This window comes from Leuciscus leuciscus, assembly GCF_965113295.1.
Source record: "Leuciscus leuciscus genome assembly, chromosome: 23".
Classification (NCBI taxonomy): Eukaryota; Metazoa; Chordata; class Actinopteri; order Cypriniformes; family Leuciscidae; genus Leuciscus; species Leuciscus leuciscus.
Window position 1 is genome coordinate 8,732,019 of NC_138747.1, and position 22,237 is coordinate 8,754,255.

General features: G+C 37.3%; 1 protein-coding gene across 3 annotated transcripts in view; it reads right to left on the bottom strand.

Annotated features, from left to right (window-relative positions):
• diaph3 (diaphanous-related formin 3) overlaps positions 1–22,237 on the bottom strand; it is a 330,760-nt gene that overhangs the window by 275,635 nt on the left and 32,888 nt on the right. For all 3 annotated transcript variants that reach the window (XM_082156057.1, XM_082156058.1, XM_082156056.1), the window contains one exon: positions 19,885–19,989. In XM_082156057.1, the coding sequence (XP_082012183.1) occupies positions 19,885–19,989 (105 nt within the window). The remainder of the gene's footprint in view (positions 1–19,884; positions 19,990–22,237) is intronic.

Consider the following 22,237-nt stretch of genomic DNA (forward strand, 5'->3'; position numbering starts at 1 on the left):
CATATTGTGAATATTCAACACATCGTACATACAGTCCAAGGCTATACCATTCTAATGTGAATTTTTTTTTTTTTTTTTATCAACAACACACCTACAGTACAGTGTTTTTCAACAACTAGCCTATGTGATATCTAAAATATGTGGAGCTGCAGTTTACAAGAAAAATAACATGAGGACGCAAGGTCCTGTCACCCTGCATCAGCCAGACTGGCTTCTCTGGAAGTGGTCGTTTTCTACAGAGTACCAAGCTATGCTACATCTGTGTAGACAATCACTCACACCTGTGTTCCTACAGCTTATTGTATTCATCTTCATCACCACTGGCAGCTTCTACTGAAGCACTGGATTCACTATAGGTTGGGATGAGATGTGGGATGTTGTGCATTTGTGGTTGGGGACTACAATAGCAAGAGCAAAACAAATGCTGAGAGAAACAATACTCACAGAGGAACATATGCTTTGGTTTGTTTTGATGAGTACAACTCTATGGGAATAATCGAAGGTGGTCTTTTTATATAGACCTTGTGGAAACTCATTATTGCTGAAGGTACCAGATGACAGCCATTCAACCATCTCATCTGCATAACTAAATAGAGTTATACAGTAGAAAGACATTCAGCAAATGAGCCTGACTTTAGACCAGATCTGCATGCACACACAATTTTGCATGGAAAACATTATACTGATTAGAATTTTGTAATCCAATAAATTGAAAGGAACAGTTCACCGAAAAGAAAATCTGTCATCATTCACGCACACATTCTAAACCACTATGACTACATTCAGCAATGTAATTTGCTGAAAGTCTTCCCCTCCACCAAAGCTTACAAATATGTTGAAGTTGAATTAAGTCATGCCAAGTTTGATGACAATACCGAGACACAAGAATCAATGTTAAATGTCACTGATATCAAACTTGGTCCAGCACGTTGGATGCACAATATGTGAAAATTACAAATAATTTCACTTTTAGGTGAGCTCTTCCTTTGGTTTACTTTATAAAAGACTGGCCCAGAATAGACAACATCTTGATTTGATACCTTGGCTAAAATCTGCAAACGAAAGCTGCAGCATTACGTAGAGCTGCACGATTCTAAGTAAGATAACATGTAATTTACTGGACAAATGTTAATTGCTGCAGTCTATTTAAAATGTTTAATTAATCGGAAAAAAAATGGTCTGAATGAATGATTCAATGACTCACTTATAAATACTTCAATTGTTGCATTACTGGATGAATCAGAGTTTTTTTGTTGTTGTTGCCGTTTTTGAATGAATGATTCAATGACAAAACCTTTTTTTAAACAGTCACTTGTTATTGTGGCGTACCTGGTAACAATGTAATGGATACAACAGTTATTAAGTAAGACATCCTTGATGTATGCAGCCTAAAAATGCGACCACAGGAGGATGCAGCCTCCGAAATGAGACGCAGCTTCACTGCATAACTGCAACACACTTAGCAACCATCCTTAGCAACATAAACAATCAATACAGTACCATGTATTATTTAAAAAATGTTAACCGTTTATTATTTATGTAATGAATTATGAGTGACCCCTGCTGGCATTATGTTGCATCTTTCACCTTTAATTTCACCGCTGTCAAAGAGTCTTCTCTTATGTGAGATACGCAAGTGTGTCTGTGTGGAAGACCACAGTTTCCGAAGTGTGGAGGAAATATTACTGTACTTAATAGTTTTGTTTCAGGTATGATATTGTATGTCCGTTAATATGCACTGTAGTGACGCTTGCAAACTCATGTTGTGCCGCAAATCGGTCTGTTTTCAACTAAAAGATGGAAAACAGATGTTTTTCATGCAGAGAAATAAGCAGATATATGGTGTTAAAAAATAAATGAGACGATGGAGGAGAACAGTTTCTATTCTGTTTTGAGCTCCACACGATGAGGCATGTTACACTAGAACATTCTCTTGCCATTTACTGTCAGGAACTTTTTTTAGCGGAAGGATAGCACTTAATGAATTTACCAAAAAAAAAAAAACATTAATACATACGTTTTTGGTTTTAATACTTGTATTGTGTGGTAAAAAAATTTTTAAGTAATAAGGAACTTAATGGAGTGCTGTACTGTGAAAAAGTCCTTTGATACGTACGATCGTTCACACTGGTGTGATTAGAACGTTCAGATCGCGTGATCATCAACTTCTAAATTAAAATTTGTGTTCGCGCGTTGGCTGGTGCTCAGCCAGAGAGAGACGCTCTCAGCGCTGTCATACATCACAACTATTCAATGTTTTCAACCAGATAAGGTTTATTTTAAGTTTCAGACATTTAAATACACATAAGTACAAGCAAAACAACATTTATAGTTTGTAAAAGGCACACTGATGTCTATGGAAGTGGCAACAACAATCGTTTCGACTATTAATTGATGACGTGTTTAGATACACATCGTGTAGGTAACTATGAAATTTACTCTATTCTTCTCACACTTCACCAGCCACTTACTTTAATGCATTTCGGGAGAAGTGGATGAATTGACGTGTTGTAAGCCTAAATCTGACAGATACCATTCTCTGAACGTGATAGATCAACTAACATGAATCATGATCATTATAAAGATTTCTTAAATGACAAAACACATTCACATGTATTTAAGAATAAAAATATCAGCCAAGGACTGACTGACATGTAACACAACCAATCACTGTTCGTTTTGTTCTGCATCATGTTTAGTGTGAAAATGTAAAGTTGATGTCCATACAATAACAGACCGGCGTACATCTAATACATTATTCATTCAAGAACGTTGTGCAAGTCTACTGCAAGAATAGAGCATGTAAGTGTTATGTAAATTTGTTGTGTTTTGAATTTAGACTACTTATATATTTACTTTAATTTTATTCAATAAAAAAGCTGTTATTTAATGTCATTCACCAACGTTTTGAAGCTCTCTTTTTTTAAAGTATCGGTTCAGGCACCATTTAGGCACCGCTACCGTTTTAAAAGTATCGATTTGGCACCGGTATCAACCGTTAAAACGATACCCAACCCTAGTTGTATTCACAACACAGTACAGCCTCCCGAGTGCCTTGGCCTTATACGTTTTTTTAATGGTACACAAGGTTTCTTCTTTGCCTGTTACTTTAAGAGATCTTCCAGGGATACCCCCTATGCTGCATAGCTGTAAGACCATTAAAACCAAAAGAGGAAAAAATAACTAATTAACCAGTTAATAAATGAGTGGGCATTTCTGTCAGTGCTGAGAGCACACTGTTGGCTATTTACATAACCTTTAGAGTAGTCTGTGAATTTCCATTTTCTCTCTATGCTGAATAAAACATTCCTAATTTGACTGATGAATGTTGTGACTGCCTAATGGTAGCACTGTCCTTGGAAAAGAGATCAGCTCAGAGTGCCTGTCCCTGTGTTTTAATGAATCTGGGGAAACGTCCAGACTATAACACACAAACACTGTGTGCATCTTAAAACTAAGCCTATTCATTACATCAAGCCTTAATTGTTTTTCTTTTTTAATTTTCTCTTTTTTCACTCTACACTTTTATCAATGCTGAACATAAGGGTTGGCGATATGGCAAAAATAATATAATTTTTTTTATGTTGGTTTTACTATTTTGCAAGTGACTGAGCATTACAGCCAAACTAATTTCCTCATTTTACAAACAAAGCCTTACAAGGTAACAAAGTAAAAAAATAAAAAAATGCCAGACATTAGGCCCTAAGTGGCGAAGCAAATTTTAATTTTTTTTGTAATTATTGTATTTGTTATTAGTCAAATAAGAACAAAAGATTAGGGCTGTAATCAACCAAAGAAAATCTTGGTCGACTGAAGTCCTGGGCCCATATTCATAAAGATTCTAAGAATCCTCTAAGAAAACTCTTAATTTAGCTTAAAAACTTTTACGTAGGAGTCTTAGCTTAAAAGCGATTCGGGACCGATCTGAGAGCAACTCTGAGTAAGGAAAAGACAAAAACTTTCATCTTAGTAAGGAGGCGGGGTTGACCCCGTTGCTATGTATGACACAATCTTTTGAAGACTGTGATTGGTTGGTTGTCCAAGAAGGAAAAAAAAAAGTGATTTTAAGTATAGGGTCTATTCTAAGCCTTCACTTTGAAATTACATGCGCAATTTTTTCCTATTTGACCGTTCTCACACACACACACACACACACACACACATTACATATGTGTATATAAATCCTTTTTTTTTATTTACCATGCAGTTAATTTCCTATAAGGTATTTGATTGGAAAGAGTGGAACAATTTGTATCATTCTAAGCCAATTACACTGATTGCTGGCATGTCTATTTAAGTGGTGGTTTGAATGCTGGTTTTAATGTATCAAACATGGAATTTTCCCAGTTGCCAAATATCGTAATGTAGTGATTACTTTCATTTCTGGCGCTATGGCATTTCTGTGCTGTTTCGGAGATGTTAGCGTGTCTCTAATAAGATCAGTCACAAACATGATCCCTGCACGATCTAATCTATAGCGTCTTATTAACTCACTGTTATTCATTGTCTGCAACACATTTCTTCTCCCTCTTCGTCTTTCTGTCATGTTCTCCTCTGCTAAAGAAACTCTTAAGCCTCTTAAAAGTCCTCGTCCGTGCTCCTAACAATTTTGACCTTAAGACCTCTTTTAAGGGTTAAGATGCTTTCTGAATTACTTTTTTCTTTACTAGGATTTTTTCTTTAATTTTAAGAGTAAACGCCCACATTTCTAAGAATTTTCTTAGAATTTTGTCACTAGGAGCTACTCTTTGCATTAAGATTCTTTATGAATACTTTATGAAGTTTTATGAAGTTTTTTTCTTCAGTTGAAAATAAAAGTTATTTTGAATAATGTGGGTAACCAAACATTTGCTGGTCCCCAGTGACTTCCATAGTAGGCTATGTCAGGGTTTTTCCTGGCTCAAAACAAGGCGGAGGTGGTAAAATCCTGGGCCCGTATTCATAAAGATTCTAAGAATCCTCTAAGAAAACTCTTAATTTAGCTTAAAAACTTTTACGTAGGAGTCTTAGCTTAAAAGCGATTCGGGACCGATCTGAGAGCAACTCTGAGTAAGGAAAAGACAAAAACTTTCATCTTAGTAAAGAGGCGGGGTTGACCCCGTTGCTATGTATGACACAATCTTTTGAAGACTGTGATTGGTTGGTTGTCCAAGAAGGAAAAAAAAAAAGAGTGAGATTAAGTATAGGGTCTATTCTAAGCCTTCACTTTGAAATTACATGCGTAATTTTTCCTATTTGACCGTTCTCACACACACACACACATTATATATGTGTATATAAATACTTTTTTTTTTTATTTACCATGCTGTTAATTTCCTATAAGGTATTTGATTGGCTTAGAATGATAAAAATTGTTCCACTCTTTCCAATTACACTGATTGCTGGCATGTCTATTTAAGTGGTGGTTTGAATGTTGGTTTTAATGTATCAAACATGGAATTTTCCCAGTTGCCAAATATCGTAATGTAGTGATTACTTTCATTTCTGGAGCTATGGCATTTCTGTGCTGTGTTGGAGATGTTAGCGTGTCTCTAATAAGATCAGTCACAAACATGATCCCTGCACGATCTAATATATAGCGTCTTATTAACTCACTGTTATTCATTGTCTGCAACACATTTCTTCTCCCTCTTCGTCTTTCTGTCATGTTCTCCTCTGCTAAAGAAACTCTTAACCCTCTTAAAAGTCCTCGTCCATGCTCCTAACAATTTTGACCTTAAGACCTCTTTTAAGGGTTAAGATGCTTTCTGAATAATTTTTTTCTTTACTAGGATTTTTCTTTAAGAGTAAACGCCCACATTTCTAAGAATTTTCTTAGAATTTTGTCACTAGGAGCTACTCTTTGCATTAAGATTCTTTATGAATACGGGCCCTGATCATGGCTGAAGAAAACACTTTTTACAAGCACATATTTTAGGTACTTTAATAATAAGATAAATAGATTGTTATTTTGAGGACACTATCATATACGGTTTCTTTCCCACAGGATTTTGTGAAACTGGTGGCTGGACCTTGGTCCCGTTAGGTGGGTCCGGGGGCATTCTCCTCCGTAAGAGAATTCTGTATATTTTAAAGATAAATTCATTAATCTGGTGCACTTTGAGAGATCAAAATTAAGAGTTCCAAGTCCAACCCATGTTCAGTGTGCAAATTGAACAAAGAAAAAGTCTGTGCATTGAATTGTACCTGAACTTTAAAGGGGACTCTAGGGCTCGTGTGCTAGAGATGTGTGGATCAGCTCTAACGTCACCTGAACCCGCTGTTAAAAATAAATCATCCGCCCGCCAACCGCTCAAATCTATGATATTCTCTGATTTAGGTATTTGCACCTGATCACCACTTTACAATTATTCAAATTCTCAGTGTTAAGCCTGATGATATGGCAACATATCACACTGAAGAAGGCTGCTTTTAAATGAACATTTGTTTAAAATCTAAATTATTTGGCAAAATTACATTTTAGTAGCCTAAACACAGGCTTTAACTCCCTTCAAACTTAAATTATCACCATTGCATTACATCATTGTTGGAAAACACTATTAACAGAATTATTAACAGAATAAATCTGTTAAGTTTGTATATATATGTTTTTAGTTAAAGCTGCTAAGTTATAACGCAATCTTACGTAGGGTTTTTCCTTTGAGTTTTATATAATGACCACTAGAAGGTGCTCTAGGCATGTTTTCCTTGATTGCTTTTCCCTGAAGAGAAATACATTGTTGAAAAAAGTTAAGTAACGCAGATTCGTCGCATTTTAACGTGAAATGAGAGTTCCGTGTCTTACATTAATGATTTATCTCTCATCGACCCGTGACCACCCAGTTAATTTAATGTGTCATTTTTTATAACTTGGCCCGTCCAAGCCGCGGATTATCTAGTGATTATCATCACTATCAAACGCTTAGAGAATGGACACAGGCCAGGAACCTGCAACAGAACTGTCTCTGTGGAAAAGGGGTATCGGTGCATGTGACTGTAGTTGATATCTTTGTCGACAGCCGGAGGCGGCACAAAATTTGAAGGAGGCAGCCGCCTCATAATTCTCTATGCAGGAAAAACGTGGTGTATTTCTTTCCTACTATGGAAGTCAATGGGGACTGTTTGGTTACCCACATTTTGTGTTAAGCACAAGAAAGAAAGAAATACAGGTTTGGAACAACATTAGAGTGAGTAAATGATGACAATTTTCATTTTTGGATGAACTATCCCTTTAAGGACAAGCGGCAGCATGTTTACTATTAAGCAGCTGTCACTTTAAGACCTGCATGTATCTAAAATACAGACAAGCATCTGATTTTCTCTCAACTGATTACTTTCACTTTAGACATAACTAACTGTGTTTATATAAACATTGTGTGTAATTTTACAGTATTAGCACAATAAGATTCGAAAGATAATTTAGTCCAGTAATCAGGAACTGTTTGACAGGCTTTTAGTGTGGGCGTGCTTCGGGTATATGCGATCAGAACAGCGCATCAGCACGCTAATGAAATGTTTAACTATCAAGGCTTTAAAGCACATGCAAATAAGGAGCTTTCGTGAATTGCAGTGTCCCGTGAGTGTAACTCTACCTCTGCGTTAACGTGATGTGAATGTATGTCGCGTTGTACAGTATGTTCAGATGGAGGCACCAGAACTGCAACTGATAGAATACACTGTAGCACGATACTACGATATTTTTTCAAAAGCAGATCGTGGAGACATTTTAATCAACCACGATCAAAAAATCATAAATCGCACACCCCTAGCTGAACATCACCTAAAGCATCACATTAACATCTAGAAAGGCTACAGTCAACCCCGTAACAAAGACTGCATGATTTAGTTGTTCACAGTTCCTTTTAGTATTTTTAGTCAAAGAGCCCCATTTTGATAGACATTTAATGGCACTGTCGAGGTGTCGATGAGTCGTGCCTATGAACAAAGCTTTTGATTGACTGTCTGCCTTACTCTCCACACAGTACACAGAAAGCAACATTGTACAACTGCTACAAAAGCAACAGGGTGAAAAACTGCATTATTTTTGTGAATATTCAACTAACAACCTGTGTTTGACAAAACATTGCAGTATTTTTTTTGCAAAGTTCTCTGTAAAAGGCTGCCCACAGTTATGCACTGGATGGTGTGATAAGGTCAAAGCACAATGGTCTTTTTCAATAGCCACAATCTTTTTAGAAGCACATTTTTTCCAAATCGAATTATGACCAATGTCACGCGTTCACCTTCAGATCTTCAAATAGATGGAAAATAAACATTGAAAATCTGACCTTCAGCCATGGATGTCTTTAAAATAATATTTCCAAATCTTCCTGGAACAACCATACAAAGTCTTTCAGTAGTACTGCAACAACACCCCCAACAATGTTAACTCTAAGGTCTGTTTTAAACCTCTAATTCTTGGTATCTTTAGCTGAAAGAAAATAACGTACTTTAAGAACACTTATTTAACTCAACAGCTATGTCTTTGTTACATGGTTTTAATGCATGGTTTGTATGCAGCCACCACTGACAGCTTGGCAGGAGCTCATTCTGAGTTTATTTGCTGTGCAGCGGGTCAGACGGTGGTAAAGTGCAGGTAAGGATGTGTAGCTTGATGCAACAGTATTAGGCATGCTAACAAGGACAGAAAAACTACACAAGACACTAGATGCTGTTTAAACCCTTATTATTCTGTAACTATGTCTCCCAATTACTTTGACTTACATCCACAATGGTACAGATACAAACGCTCTGTGTGGTTTATTAGCGTTGTCAATCATTACAGCCTTATTTGCAAGCACACACATACACAGACAAAAAAAGCTTTTTGGAGCCAGAGACTGTTTACACTGATCTGTGTTTTAATGCCATGCCATTTTCCATGGCTATTTTCATGGCCAAAAAAAAAACCAGGCAAAAATATAATAAAAGATACACAAAATATCTATGTAGGAGCGGCTTGACAGTGCGACCAACTGAGATGAAGCGCAATGAACTGAGACGAGTGATAGCTTTTTAATGATTATAACATGAATAACGTGAACAACATATAACATGAACTTAATATTAAGGAACAGTATGTTTTTTGCTCTATTTCGTCAACTAAAATAGATTAAAAAAATTAATGTAAAAAAAAAAAAAAAAAAAGAAAAAAAAAAAGCTGAACCACTGCGCATCTCCTAGCAAACATGGGTGTTTCGTTTATCAATTAATCTGCGGTTTTCAAACAAATCTAGTGAGTCAATCATTCAATGACCCATTCATAAAGACAGTCGCTTGCTTTGTTCCTGAATGAATTAGCTGTTTGAACAAATCGATTGAATGAATGATTCAGTGACAAAGACAGTGACATGCCACCCCCTACTGGTGGTTTTAGTTACATTTTTTAAATATCCTTTCAATTATTTAAATCATTTATTTTTTCTGTATTCAAAACCATATACCTAAATGCCACCTTTTTGTTCTTCTATGCCACCTCTGCAGTGCAAAGATGAATTTTGTTGATACTGATTTCATTTGATTGGTAACGTATTCTTCCAGATTTTGTCTTATTCTAACTCAATTTATAAAAATAAATGTAAGAATTTGACAAAAGATGACATTTAATGAGGTTAAAAAATAATTTAAAAAAATCAAATATCGCCTCATAATGGGAAGGTAATTTCTGTCATTGATCAGAAGGTGCTCCTAAAAATAAAACGTAAGCATAGAGCCCTGTATAGAACATAATATATCTTTGACAAATAAAATGCAGTCTGACTGTTTAAAAGTAGGGTTGGGTATTGTTTTTTTTTTTTTTTTTTTACCGGTGCCAAATCGATACTTTAAAAACGGTATCGGTGCCTAAACGGTGCCCGAACCGATACTTTAAGCCTCAAAACGATGGTGAATGACGAACGGCTTTTTATTGAAAAAAAATGTAATACAAAACCAAAAAAATTACATAAATTCACAATAAAACCTAAGCCACCTAACCCAAATACAATAATTTAACACTAAATAACACTACAGTACTAATAACAGCAAAGTAGTCTTTATTTGGTATGCTAAAAACCTAAAGATTTAAAAAGCTAAAAATTTCAGAAATTCTTTTACAATTTTTTTACTTCTCTGGCAAAACACGACACCTCTCCTGACTTATTGCATGTCCTGCACAAGGTGAGAGTATTTTAGAACGAATCACTTTAAATTAGTTCGTCATGAAACCCCTCGTGGAAGAATACCGTCATGTTTACAACTATGGCAATGAACGCTCATCAGGATCAACTGAAGGCTGGATTTTCAAAAGTATGTGAAGTTCGCGGCTCCAATTGTTGCAGTAAATTTGCACGTTCTTGAATGAATAATTTATGAGATGTACGCTGGTCTGTTATTGTAGGGACATCGACTTTACATTTTCACACTAAACATGACACAGAAAAAAATGCATTGCATTACATGTCAGTCAGTCCTTGGCTGATATTTTTATGACAGCGTTGAGCGCGTCTCTCTCTGGCTCAGCACCAGCCAAAGCGCGAACGGAGATTTGAATTTAGAAGTTGATCACACGATCTGAACGTTCTAATCACACCAGTGTGAACGATCGTAAGCGTCAAAGGTGTTAGCTAGCGATCACATGCGGTGGTGATGCTTCTTACGTCCGCAGATCAAAATCTGCGTTTTGATTCGGTCCGGTTACATATCGGTGCTCGGTTTCGGTACCCAACCCTAGTTAAAAGTCTTTCCAAAATCATCAGCTTTTCAAAATCACAATTTCATCAAGAAATTATAACTACCACTGTCCAAGTTCAGGAAAAGAGCCCCAGACCATCATGCATTGTGCTCAATGTTCAACAGTTGGTATCATACAATGAAGATCCAACCTGCGTGACAAACCAAGTATTTTTATTCATCGGACTAGAAAACTGATGGAAAGTATGTTCCCTGATACCATGCCTAAATATCAGGCTCACCCAGAGCTAGATTTTGGATTGTGGATGGTTTCCTCCATGTACCATTTGCCAACTCTATTGTTCCTTGCTACAATGAAGTGGTTGAATTCCAGAGCACATATCTGGAGCAGAACAAAAGGCCAACCCTGCGAATGTGGGATATATTTATTAGTCCCATCATCATCCCAAGTATTAAAACCCAATAATTATTTCATGACCAACAATTTTGCGATATTTTGAGGAGGACACAAAAGCGGAACAGAGAGGTTAATCTTTGTAATTACCAACCAAGGTATTATCCCACGAGGCAGACGGGGACGTAAGAATAGCTTTGATTCGGTTGATTCGCGTTGATTTCACTGAAAACTGCGTGGATTATCATAAATACTACACATTTATAAGGCATAAAAGCAGGGGTTTTCCTGCACTGAATATTTTTGGCGGCCACCAAAGCAAATTTGAGTCCGGCCAAAAAGCCTTATTTGATCGGTGAGTAATGTAGATGACTGCTGCGCTTGTGACCGGGTGCATGTTTAAATAAGAGAACTAGCAGAGAGAGAGCCCCGGTCGCACGCGCGCACTCTCGCCATCTTCAAACTAAGCGCTGTCTTGCGCTCTCTCCCTTGCACATATTAATCAAAATCGATTGACTCAATGGTAAAAGGTCGGAAGACCGAAGTTGAGTTCACATGGAGCTTTCAGAGATTTTTTCCCCCTGAATTACCACAGGGTGTGAATTGTGCTACAAAATCTTCTCTGAAAAGCATTCCACATTTATGTCAGCTGACATAAACCACACTTTCAATAAACGAACAAAACTTATTCAGTGATGAAATGTTTTCTGTGTTCACAAATCTTGTGCTATGTCCTAACTGCCGGGATAACCACACAACGTGTTGCGTACACGTCCGCTAATGACACGTCCGATTCGCGAACTAATGACTCATTTGAACCGATTCACTTTAATGAATGGTTAAAACAACTGATCTGTCCAACACTGAACTCAAGAGACTTCTGAATCGATGTATAACAAATCGGTAACACTTTACAATAAGGTTCCTTTTATTAAAGGGAACCTATTATGCAAAATTCACTTTTACATGGTGCTTGAACATAAATGTGTGTTGGGAGTGTGTGAGCAAAACCACCCTAGAATGATAAAAATCCACCCAGTGTTTTTTTACAATCTCAATAAATCATAAGCACTGTCTCAGAATGAGCTGTTCTAAGATTCTATGCAATGTGACGTAGAATTGCACAGGCCCCTCCCACGACTGTTGATTGACACTGCAGTTATAGCATAGACCCACCCTGAGTGAGCTGGACACAGAGTCCGCCATTGTTTCGTCACTTGAGCAGCTGTAGACAAGAATGTCTCCTAAGCGATTGAGGTGTGTTGTTGGATGTAAGAATGAACTTAGCAGTCTTCATTTACTCTCGTTGTTACTCGAGGATAGATCTGTACTGTTTGTGATCCAGCTTACGGTCTTCAGAGCGACAGCCCTAACGTTACTGATCACGGCAGAAATGAAAGTGAGAGCGCGCTCTTTATGACAGCTCATCGAGTCATTTTACGGATATAAGGTTTACCAGTTTATTTAGCACCCACTGAAAAGGTGTGTTTATATTGGTTTACTATTAGTTATAACGAGTGTTTGGTGTACTTCGCTGTGTATGTTGTTGATAATGAAAGGGAGAGAGAGAGTTTATGGATAAGACTTTAATGCTCACTTCTTATACTGTGTTTATTCAGCTCTTACTGTGATTCTCTGGAGTAAAACTAACGCTACATCTTTTGTGTGATGTACAATAAACTTCACTAAACTCATCAGTATATTTTGGTCATCATTCGGACGAGGTCTGCTACAGCAGGCTTGTATTAATAGTGGATAAAAGCAGATGACAAGTAAATTATAACCATAATTAAGCTAAACTATACCTGTTCTATCTCCATACAGCATGTATTCTCTGGCTCTGTGGGCATTATTGTCCGACTCAGAGTCGAAATGAACACCGCAACTGAGAGTTTCTGTTCTGATATCATCAGATGAGATTGTCCTGGCTCTGAGCGCGAGCTCGTAAGGCTCCGCCCCCTGGGCCGGCAGCAGCAGGTCATTTGCATTTAAAGGGATACACACTAAAACAGCGTATTTTTCTGAGCCCAAAAAAATGACAATTTAAACATGCTGTAAAAAATTATCTGTTGGGTATTTTGAGCTAAAACTTAACATACACACTCTGGGGACATCAGAGACTTGTTTTACATCTTGTGAAAAGAGTCATAATAGGTGCCCTTTAAACTCTAGTTAACTACATTAGTTAATTTACTATTAATAAACAGCAATTCTACAGCATTTATTATTCTTTGTTAATTTCAACATTTACTAATAGCCTACATTATTGACTAATTAACTAAAGTTAACAAATCAAACCATATTGTAAAGTGTTACAAACAAATAATTTACTCAGAACACCTTAAAACGATAACATAACTTACCCCTTTTTTTTTTTAAGTAAGAGTGGTTAGTAAGATTTAGCCTTAATAAACTACAGTATTTTCAGTTTATTTATGACAATGTATAGAAAAATTCCCTAAAAATTCATTTAGTTTAGACTGGAGTGAGGTGAAATCAGAAGAAAAAAAAAAGTGCAAAGCAAGTTGTTGTTAGCTAGTTTATCATTTTATTTAATTGTATATGGTAGAAAATTAGACTATTTGTTAAAATAAACTTTTGAATGCTACTTTTCAATATTGATATGATTATATACCAAAATAATTATCAGGTCTAGCAAAGAAGGATTTTATCTTACAAAGCTATGAAACCCAGTGGTAAAAATCACAGCTTTCTTTTGAAAAGAGGGCAGGAAAGGATGACAGTGTCTGTCGGCCACCACCGAAGACCATTTGTGACCCAGGAAAAACCCTGAAAAGGTCTCTGCAGCAGAAGCAAAAGAACCTGGTGAAATGTTTTGATGCGTCTCTTGGCACAGCAAAGCACCAGATTCAATAAAATGATAATCACTTTTTTTATATAGCCTACTTTTACATTTTCACTGCTGTTCTAAAAATAGTTTTTGCCATTACCACAAACAAGCTATGTAGCTGCTTGAATCTGAGTGCAGGAGCTCAAGGATTTCTGTCGCGCACTTTGGCCTGTACAACTTGAAATATATTATTATTCGAAACCTTTCTTTTCATTAACTTCGGTAGATACAAAGCAATTGTAATTGGTTGCTTTTTCTACAGAAAGTTGATCTCTATTGATGCGTCCATTTTTTTACCGATCATATTGGTAAAGGGTGTGAGACCTGGAGCCATAGTGTGCCAGGTGTGGCTTGTGAGCCATAGATTCCCGACCGCAGCTCTATTGTATTTATTTGTGCTATTGCTTGTAGTTTGATTATTTGTTCTTATTTTCTTTATTTTAATTTGAAAGTAGTCCTTATTTTTCCTGAACATAGCACATATCAAAACATACCAAAACCATGACCCTACAACCATGATAAGAACAGAACCATTACACCCAGTTCTATTAATCTATCCACCCATCTATCTACCTATCATCCAAATCATCCACCTAATCTATCCACCCAATCCATCTATCCTCCTTTCTACTGCATACTGTATTCCTTCTACTTAGTACCTACCCATCCATCAATAACAAATTCATGAATTTTAGTTGACTGAATTGACTTTCAATGACTGTCATTTAATTTGACTGCACTGATACTATTGTATGAAAACAATTGAGCTGGATGATGACATCACTGTTTGCATTTTAAATGCCACACTGTCCATCACACCGATATGCTACTTGCATTTGAACATCAGGGATTTGTTGTTTCCAGCTCTTTTAATATTATTTAATGAGCACTAATCAAGACCTAATGACAATGCATCAATTTCCAAAAGAGCAAAAGCTTTGATTATGAACATTCATTCAAGGTACAGTGAATGGTAATTATACCCACACTCTATGCTGGCAATGGCAAGGTGAATGTTTTAAAAGGTGAATGTTGTTAACAGAGAGGGAGAGGAGCCTATGCCAGAATCTATAGTTTCAATTACCAAGCGAGACGAAGGAGCAGAGCCAACAGGAAAGGCTTCACTGAAAGGCAATTATTCGTCAAGAACACGGACAGGGGGTAAACAACCAGGCCTGAATGTCAAAAGACAAGAGATTGAGAGAGTGAGAGATGAAGGAGGGCAGAAGCATGCGGGTGCATGATAGAGAGAGAAAGAAACTCCAGGACGTTTTCCACATTTAAAGTAATGTCCATCCATCAAACTAGTCAAGGTAGTGTGAGGAGAAGCTTATTTGAGTATGAAAAGGGAAATTCCGAAAACACCAATACATCACTGTCTGTTCTGTCCAACAGATTCAATTTTATAAAGGATTTGCAATACATTTTATGTATAACCTACAAAGAGAGGATGTGCAAAACCCTATACATTTTCAAAATCAAGTAGTTGGTGGGTTCCTTGAACAAACAGGCAGTCTAAACTGAAGCCCAGGATAATAAGGCTGTGTTTACACGGAAATGATCTGAAGAGAAAACGCAAAAGTGGCGTTGCGTTATCACTTTTTATTCTGCATTTAGACGAGCGTTATGGGGGGGAAATCTGCATGCATATGGTGACGCAAAAGTGTGTGAAATTCGATGTAGTATGCACTCCAGGCAGCTAGGTGGCAATGTGAAGCACTGCCACACAACAACACCAAGTCCGCGCGACTGCGTACAACCTAGCAGTCTAGCAGACTTTTGCGTTTTTACCCTTTAGACGGGAACGCGACGATGGAGCGTTTTTAAAATTTCCACTCTGGAGGGTGGTTTCACTTTTTTGCGTTTTTAAGCCCCAAAAACGCTGTTGCCGTCTAAACGAAAGGCACATCTGATAAAATATTTTTACGTTTTCACCCGCAAGCGTTCTCGTGTAAACAGGGCCTAAGGCTGGTTTTCAGGTTCACCTGACCCCAAGGTGTTTCTAAAAACAATTACTTGATTAAATGGTTTAAATTTGCAAGTGGTTTTTCAACCTTCATTTTTAACCTTGTAGATAAGGTTGTAGATCTTTAAGTCTATTTTTTTTTTTTTTTTTTGGGGGAATGCAGGGTAAGAAGCATTCCTATAAATGTTTAATAGTGTTCCTTTTCAAAAGCCTTGATTTCTGTCAAACACCTTTATTGCCTTCAAAAGGTTTGTCCACCAGCATACACTAAAATGAAAGACAACGGTAAAAAAAAAGATAAAGGTTCCAAATGGGTTTTTCACAGCAATAACTGTGATAGAGAACCTTTTGTGCGATTGAAAGGTTCCATAGATGTTAAAGGTTCTTCATGGAACCATCAATGCCAATAAAGAACCTTTATTTTTACGAGTGTAGTAAATCAACATGGATGAGCGTCATGTTATTTATTTGATAGAATTAAAATGTTGGTTCATTTATTTAGGTCATTTTATCTGAGAAAAATCTAAAGATTCCAATACATTGAGAGTTTTATCATGATTGTCCAAGGTCAATGAGTTTCAGCACTCTAAATGTAGAAAAAGAAAGCTGATTGGAAAAAAAACACAAGTCCTGACCAGCCACTCCAGATAACAAATACAATTCAAATTGAATCATCCTGAAATCTCCAAGCACTCCAAAATAATTAAATTCTCAGCGGAAAGAGGGGAGCAGCATTATAATTAAACTCCCTTGTTCTTGTTTCTCTTCCACCGTTCATAGGCCCAGTAAATGAACACAAAGCTAACCGACAGGAGGATTAGATTGGGGAATTAATTTCGGCAGAAAAACATGCAGTTTTTTATCCATCTCGCCTGAATCTTGCATATAGTGTTTCCACTTGTGTGTAGCTATATCGTGCAGTGGAAGAACTGGAGGATTTGTTGAACACGCTCAATTCTAAGACGTTTACACTTGTCAGTCTGTCTCACCAACACATCGGGACTTAAAAACAGACAAACAATCCTCTAAGCAGCATGGCTTAAAACTCAGAAATGAATCTAATGCAGAGAGCTCCAATCAGCATGCATAAGGAAGAAAGCTTGGGGCAAATAACTCCCACCTATAGTTTTTGATGAGCACCTGATGCTTTTTTGTTTCTAAAGCTAATCTAGCAAACTCTAATTAATCAATCAGCAAGTTGATTAACATACAAGCCGAATTAGGTATACAATGTTAATAAATGTAAAAGGGGACATATCATGAAAATCTGACTTTTTGACGTTTAAGTGCTATAATCGGGTCCCTGGTGCATCTATCAACACAGAAAATGTGAAAAGTGACAACTCAGTAATTGTTTTGGTAAGCCCCTCTCTGAAAGAATGTAAAAAAAATAAGCCGATCAGATTTCCCTCCACTTCTGACGTGGGAAGGGGATCTTATTATAACATTTCCGCCCCTTAATCTGCACGTTTCCACCCACGGCACCGCCATTTTTTTTTGCAAGCGACAACCAGTTCTAACGCAATGGCAAAAGTTCGAGCAAAGCATGAAAACTGTCGTTCATTGGCTTCACAGATGAGCACAGAACACTATTTGACCACAAAAAAAAAAATGTCACAGCTGTCTTATAAAGACCTCAGGGAACTGTGTCAACTTGAGTAAAAGTTAAACATGATGGTACAAGCAAGTCGATTAGATGAATCAATGTAACTCTACAACTACATGAATGTATCCACTAACCATTCAGAAACATTCATGTGCGTCTAAAAGTTGCAACCTCTTCCTGGAGTCTTCTCTGTAAGGCTGCACTTCACTACTGGTTATTTCTGAGATTTTGGATGAGTGACATTTGCGTGTTTTGTAATTGTATCCAAAGCTTGTGTAAAGGATCGGCCCTCTTCTGAACGGGGGCGGGGAGCAGCAGCTCATTTAAAGGCACACACACAAAAACAGTGCGTTTTTGCTCACATCCAAAAAGGGGGCAATTTGTCAAGCTATAATAAATGATCTGGAGGATATTTTGAGCTGAAATTTCACAGACACATTCTGGGGACACCATAGATTTATATTACATCTTGTGAAAAGGGGCATGTCGTCACCTTTAAAGGAGGACTATTAAAAAACTCACTCCTCACTCCTCTTTTCTCACTCCTTTTAAAGCCATTACAGATTAATTGTTTTGGCATCACTGAGAAGCCAAGCTTTCATATTAAAAACAAAGGAGGAGGAGGATTTATATTAATGTCTGTTTTTATTTCTCAACAGCAGGTCTTCTTCCTCCAGTATTCTAGCATAAAAACTCGACTGTTTGTAAAAAAGTGAAATGGTGAATTACACATTGGGAGATTATGTAAAATCACATCTTGCCATCCTTTACCACAGAAAAATGGGTTCATAAGTATACATGAGGAGACTCAACACCTCCCTCTCACCTCAGGACAAGAGAACAAAAGAGACAAACTAAAATGAGGGCAATCATCTCCGATAAATACAGTCTTTAGCCTGTCGGTGTCATCATAAGAGGCCTGCAGTTACAGATATTTTCATCAGGGCAAACCCACCAGTATAATAAACTCACACACAGTCAGCACAGGCACACAACAACAAATTAACAATGACATACATGCACATGGTGTCTTTGTGGTGGTCCTGCACCTTAACTTATTATTTTGTTGTTTTACAAAGACACTGACACATCTGACATGGGATCGAGTAACTGATTGGAGCAGTCTGTGACGTGACCTCCTATGGTCTTTAGGTCAAACTAGTCTGTCTTATTCCAGACATGAAAACTGGTCAGGGGTAAAAAAGGTGAGAAGGATACGGCAGCAAAAAATCCAATCAACTTTATATATATATATATATATATATATATACACATCACATTTTAAAAAACAAGGTTACAAAAGTGCTGCACAAAGAATAAATAGGATATATAATAACACATAAAACATATCAAATATGGGGGCCATTTTAATGTGTGGAGGCAAGTATTTACACAACACACACCAAGAGATTATTTTATCTTTTTCGCCTGAATCAGAATCTCAAGGGCCGGTTTTCTCTGTTTAGCAGCATGTCTCAGCCTTGCCCTCTTCTCCTCTTCAGCCGCCTGTTTTTTTGAGATCCTGAGCACTACTGGATCCTTTGCAGTGCATCACTCTCTCCTATCTCTCCGTGCGAAATACCGGGGGGGTACGGGATTAACCCATGAGACCCCCTGAAAGCCTCAAAAGCAAAATTTGAAGGGGGTCTAAAATTTTGGCAAAAAATAAATAAATAAATAAATATAAATATATATAAATATATATATATAAATAAATATAGTCACCAGTGTTAATTTCGTTAACGAAAAAATTTACTTTGGTGACCTTTTTTCCCATGACCAAGACAAGGCGATTAGAGACGACACCCACATCATTAAACGATAACTGTGACTATATCAACACATGCAATATCGTTGACAAAAAAAGACGAGACTGAAATGGGTTTAAAAATAAAATTAAAACTTGACCAAAACCACTTATTTTCGTCAAATAAAGGAGAAGACAACATATTACAGACTGTTTTTATGAGCGTTCATGCTTACGGTTGCCAGATTTCAATAATTTAAACACCAGTCAGAGCTTTTCTATTAAAAGAGCACGTTTTCTACCCGGTCTTTTCAATAGTATCTGGCAACCATACGTGCGTGCGCACGCGCTTTCTACACTTCTGAAGAAGCGCAGATGATCTGAAAACACAGACAAGTAAGCTGGAGTTCCGCGATCTTCATTTGAGATTTTCATTGAAAAGGTTCTCTCACGACCCCCCACTCCCAAATATTTTCTCATCGGATCTGCACAAATCACGTAGGTGACCCATTTTGGTTTTAAAACGGCGAATTTCGCCGAAAGGTGAGGAGTTTTCATGCCTGTATTCAGTATCAGGGTTAATTATGGAAATCCATTATGAAGCAAAAGGAAGCTCATGCTTTCAGGTTTATATGTTAGTCTGTGTGGCTGCAATTATTCTTTGACTTACGGTTTTTGCAGCTGTGATTATGTACTGAAGGACCATCTCCCTTTTTGTGCCCAAGTCCTTCTCTCTGAGTGGTGCTTTCTTCTCTTCATTAAGATTCATATCCTCCTGAAAATACAAACCACATACAAGAGAAGGAAAATATCATGTTACAAGAAAAAACATCAAGTCCTTCAGTGTTGTGACCTGCTTTATGAGAATCTCCATCATTACAAGCGACGAAACATTTGATCCAAACAAAAGAGACTAATGAATCATATACTGATATCTACAAGAAAAATAGTACTGGAGATTCCAGTTAACTTAGCAGAGAAGAGCAAAGAGCTCTCACATCTTTCAATGCTCACATGAATCAAACCATGCCTAAACCATGCCCATGTTGGGGATATTTTGGGGATATTTAATTTAATTTTATCAATCAATAAATTCCTCTTGAAACAAACTTTGTTGTATTATTTTAATTTAATACTGTGAAGCTGCTTTGATGCAATCTGTATTGTGAAAAGCGCTATACAAATAAACTTGACTTGACTTGACTGACTTAACACCTGTTCTTTTTGGAACTGCAAATAAATGAAACCGCAGGATGTCAACCTCGACTCGTGAATCCATCAGGCAGATACATTAAGAAAAAGGAGATGAAAATGACAAAAACAAAGAAAGACTGATATATTTAAGACATTGAAGTATTACAGGAAAAAGGAATATAAAATAATTATTAAAGCCATTTTATTTAGACAAAATTTGCATCTACATATAATTTGGATAAATGTTGCAAAATTGCCATGCTGGGTGTTGATAGCAGGTGTTGATAGCGTACGAGCACTAGTGAGACTGAAACCGCACAGGTTGTATTTAAACTAAACTCTTAAGATTTGCCAATTTAAACATTCAAGAGAAAAAGACGCGAAAGAACTCGTGCACGCTGTGGGAAGATTTTTTTGCACACACATCCAAAGCACGCACACGGAAAGCCGAGTCTCAGACAGCGCACAAATATTGAGTTCTCTTTCAAGTCTTGCGCTGTTTGGTGATGTCAAAAATGATGTCAACATGGCTGTCTTGGGGAGTATCCTAGCAGACATAAGCCCCTTTCACACAGCGCTTTGAACCCGGGAAATTGCCGGCAAATTGCCAGAGCGCCTTCTGTGTGAACGCAAACTCAACCCGGGATTTATGCCGGGATCGATGCCGGGTTGGGGACCTAGTAACATTGCCGTGTTCAGACCCGGAACGCGCGCTGTGTGAACAAAAGCCGTAATAATGCCGTGTCGTAGTGATGACGCTGAAGCCGGGATCGCTTGCCAGCTGTGAAACGGTACGTAAAGCGCAATTTTATGATCGAATCAGAAAAAAAATAAAATAAATGCACAAGCGTAGAGAGAGAGAGAGAGAGAGAGAGAGAGAGAGAGAGAGAGAGAGAGAGAGAGAGAGAGAGAGAGAGAGAGAGAGAGAGGAGAGAGAGAGGAGAGAGAGAGAGAGAGAGAGAGAGAGAGAGAGAGAGAGAGAGAGAGAGAAGCTCATAAGCAAACTTAAGACGCTGCTGAGATTACAAGTCACATCAATGTCACGTGTCTTTACGGGATTTTTACGGGTTGTGTGTGAACGCACTCTCTGATTCCGGAAAATCACTGGCAGTGTGAATGAACCAAAATCAAACGAACCCGGGTCAAATCCCAGGTCACTTTATCCGTGTATTTTCCGGAATCTCTGTGTGAAAGGGGCTATAGTCAGTTATGTCTTAAGTGAATGAAACAGTCGAGGCATGTGTATCAGTGAATTGGATCAGTGCATTATATCATAAAGTGACAGCAGCCTAATATTGCTGTATGTGTTTTTAATGTTAATCAAACAACAAAAGACAAGGAAATCACTCTCTGCTCTTGATTGAATAGCTTTTGTTACTTAAATAAGGATTCGTCTTTAATTCATACAGTCAAATATGCAATGTTATTTTACATTTTATTACTTTATTCAATTTCTGCACCTGAAAACTAGTGTTAGACCTACCTGAAAAGCTTGAAAAGCACTGTTTATTTTATTTGTATCTTTGTTCTATTGTATTAATTTGTGCTGTTGCTCAGTAGTTAGATTATTTGTTCTCATTTTCTTTATTTTTATTTGAAAGTAGTCCTTTTTTCCCTGAACATAGCACATACTGAATCGTACTGAAACCGTGACCCTAAAACCGTAATACAAACCAAACCCTGAGTAATTTGAACCGTGTGTTTACTATGGCTGCGTTCACAGTACATTTTTGGGATTTACAGCAGCAATTGCTTACAAGTGTGAAAATGAAATGAAATGTTTTGTTCAGTCAGGAGATTAAAGTAGCTGCTTGAATATGTTCATTCAG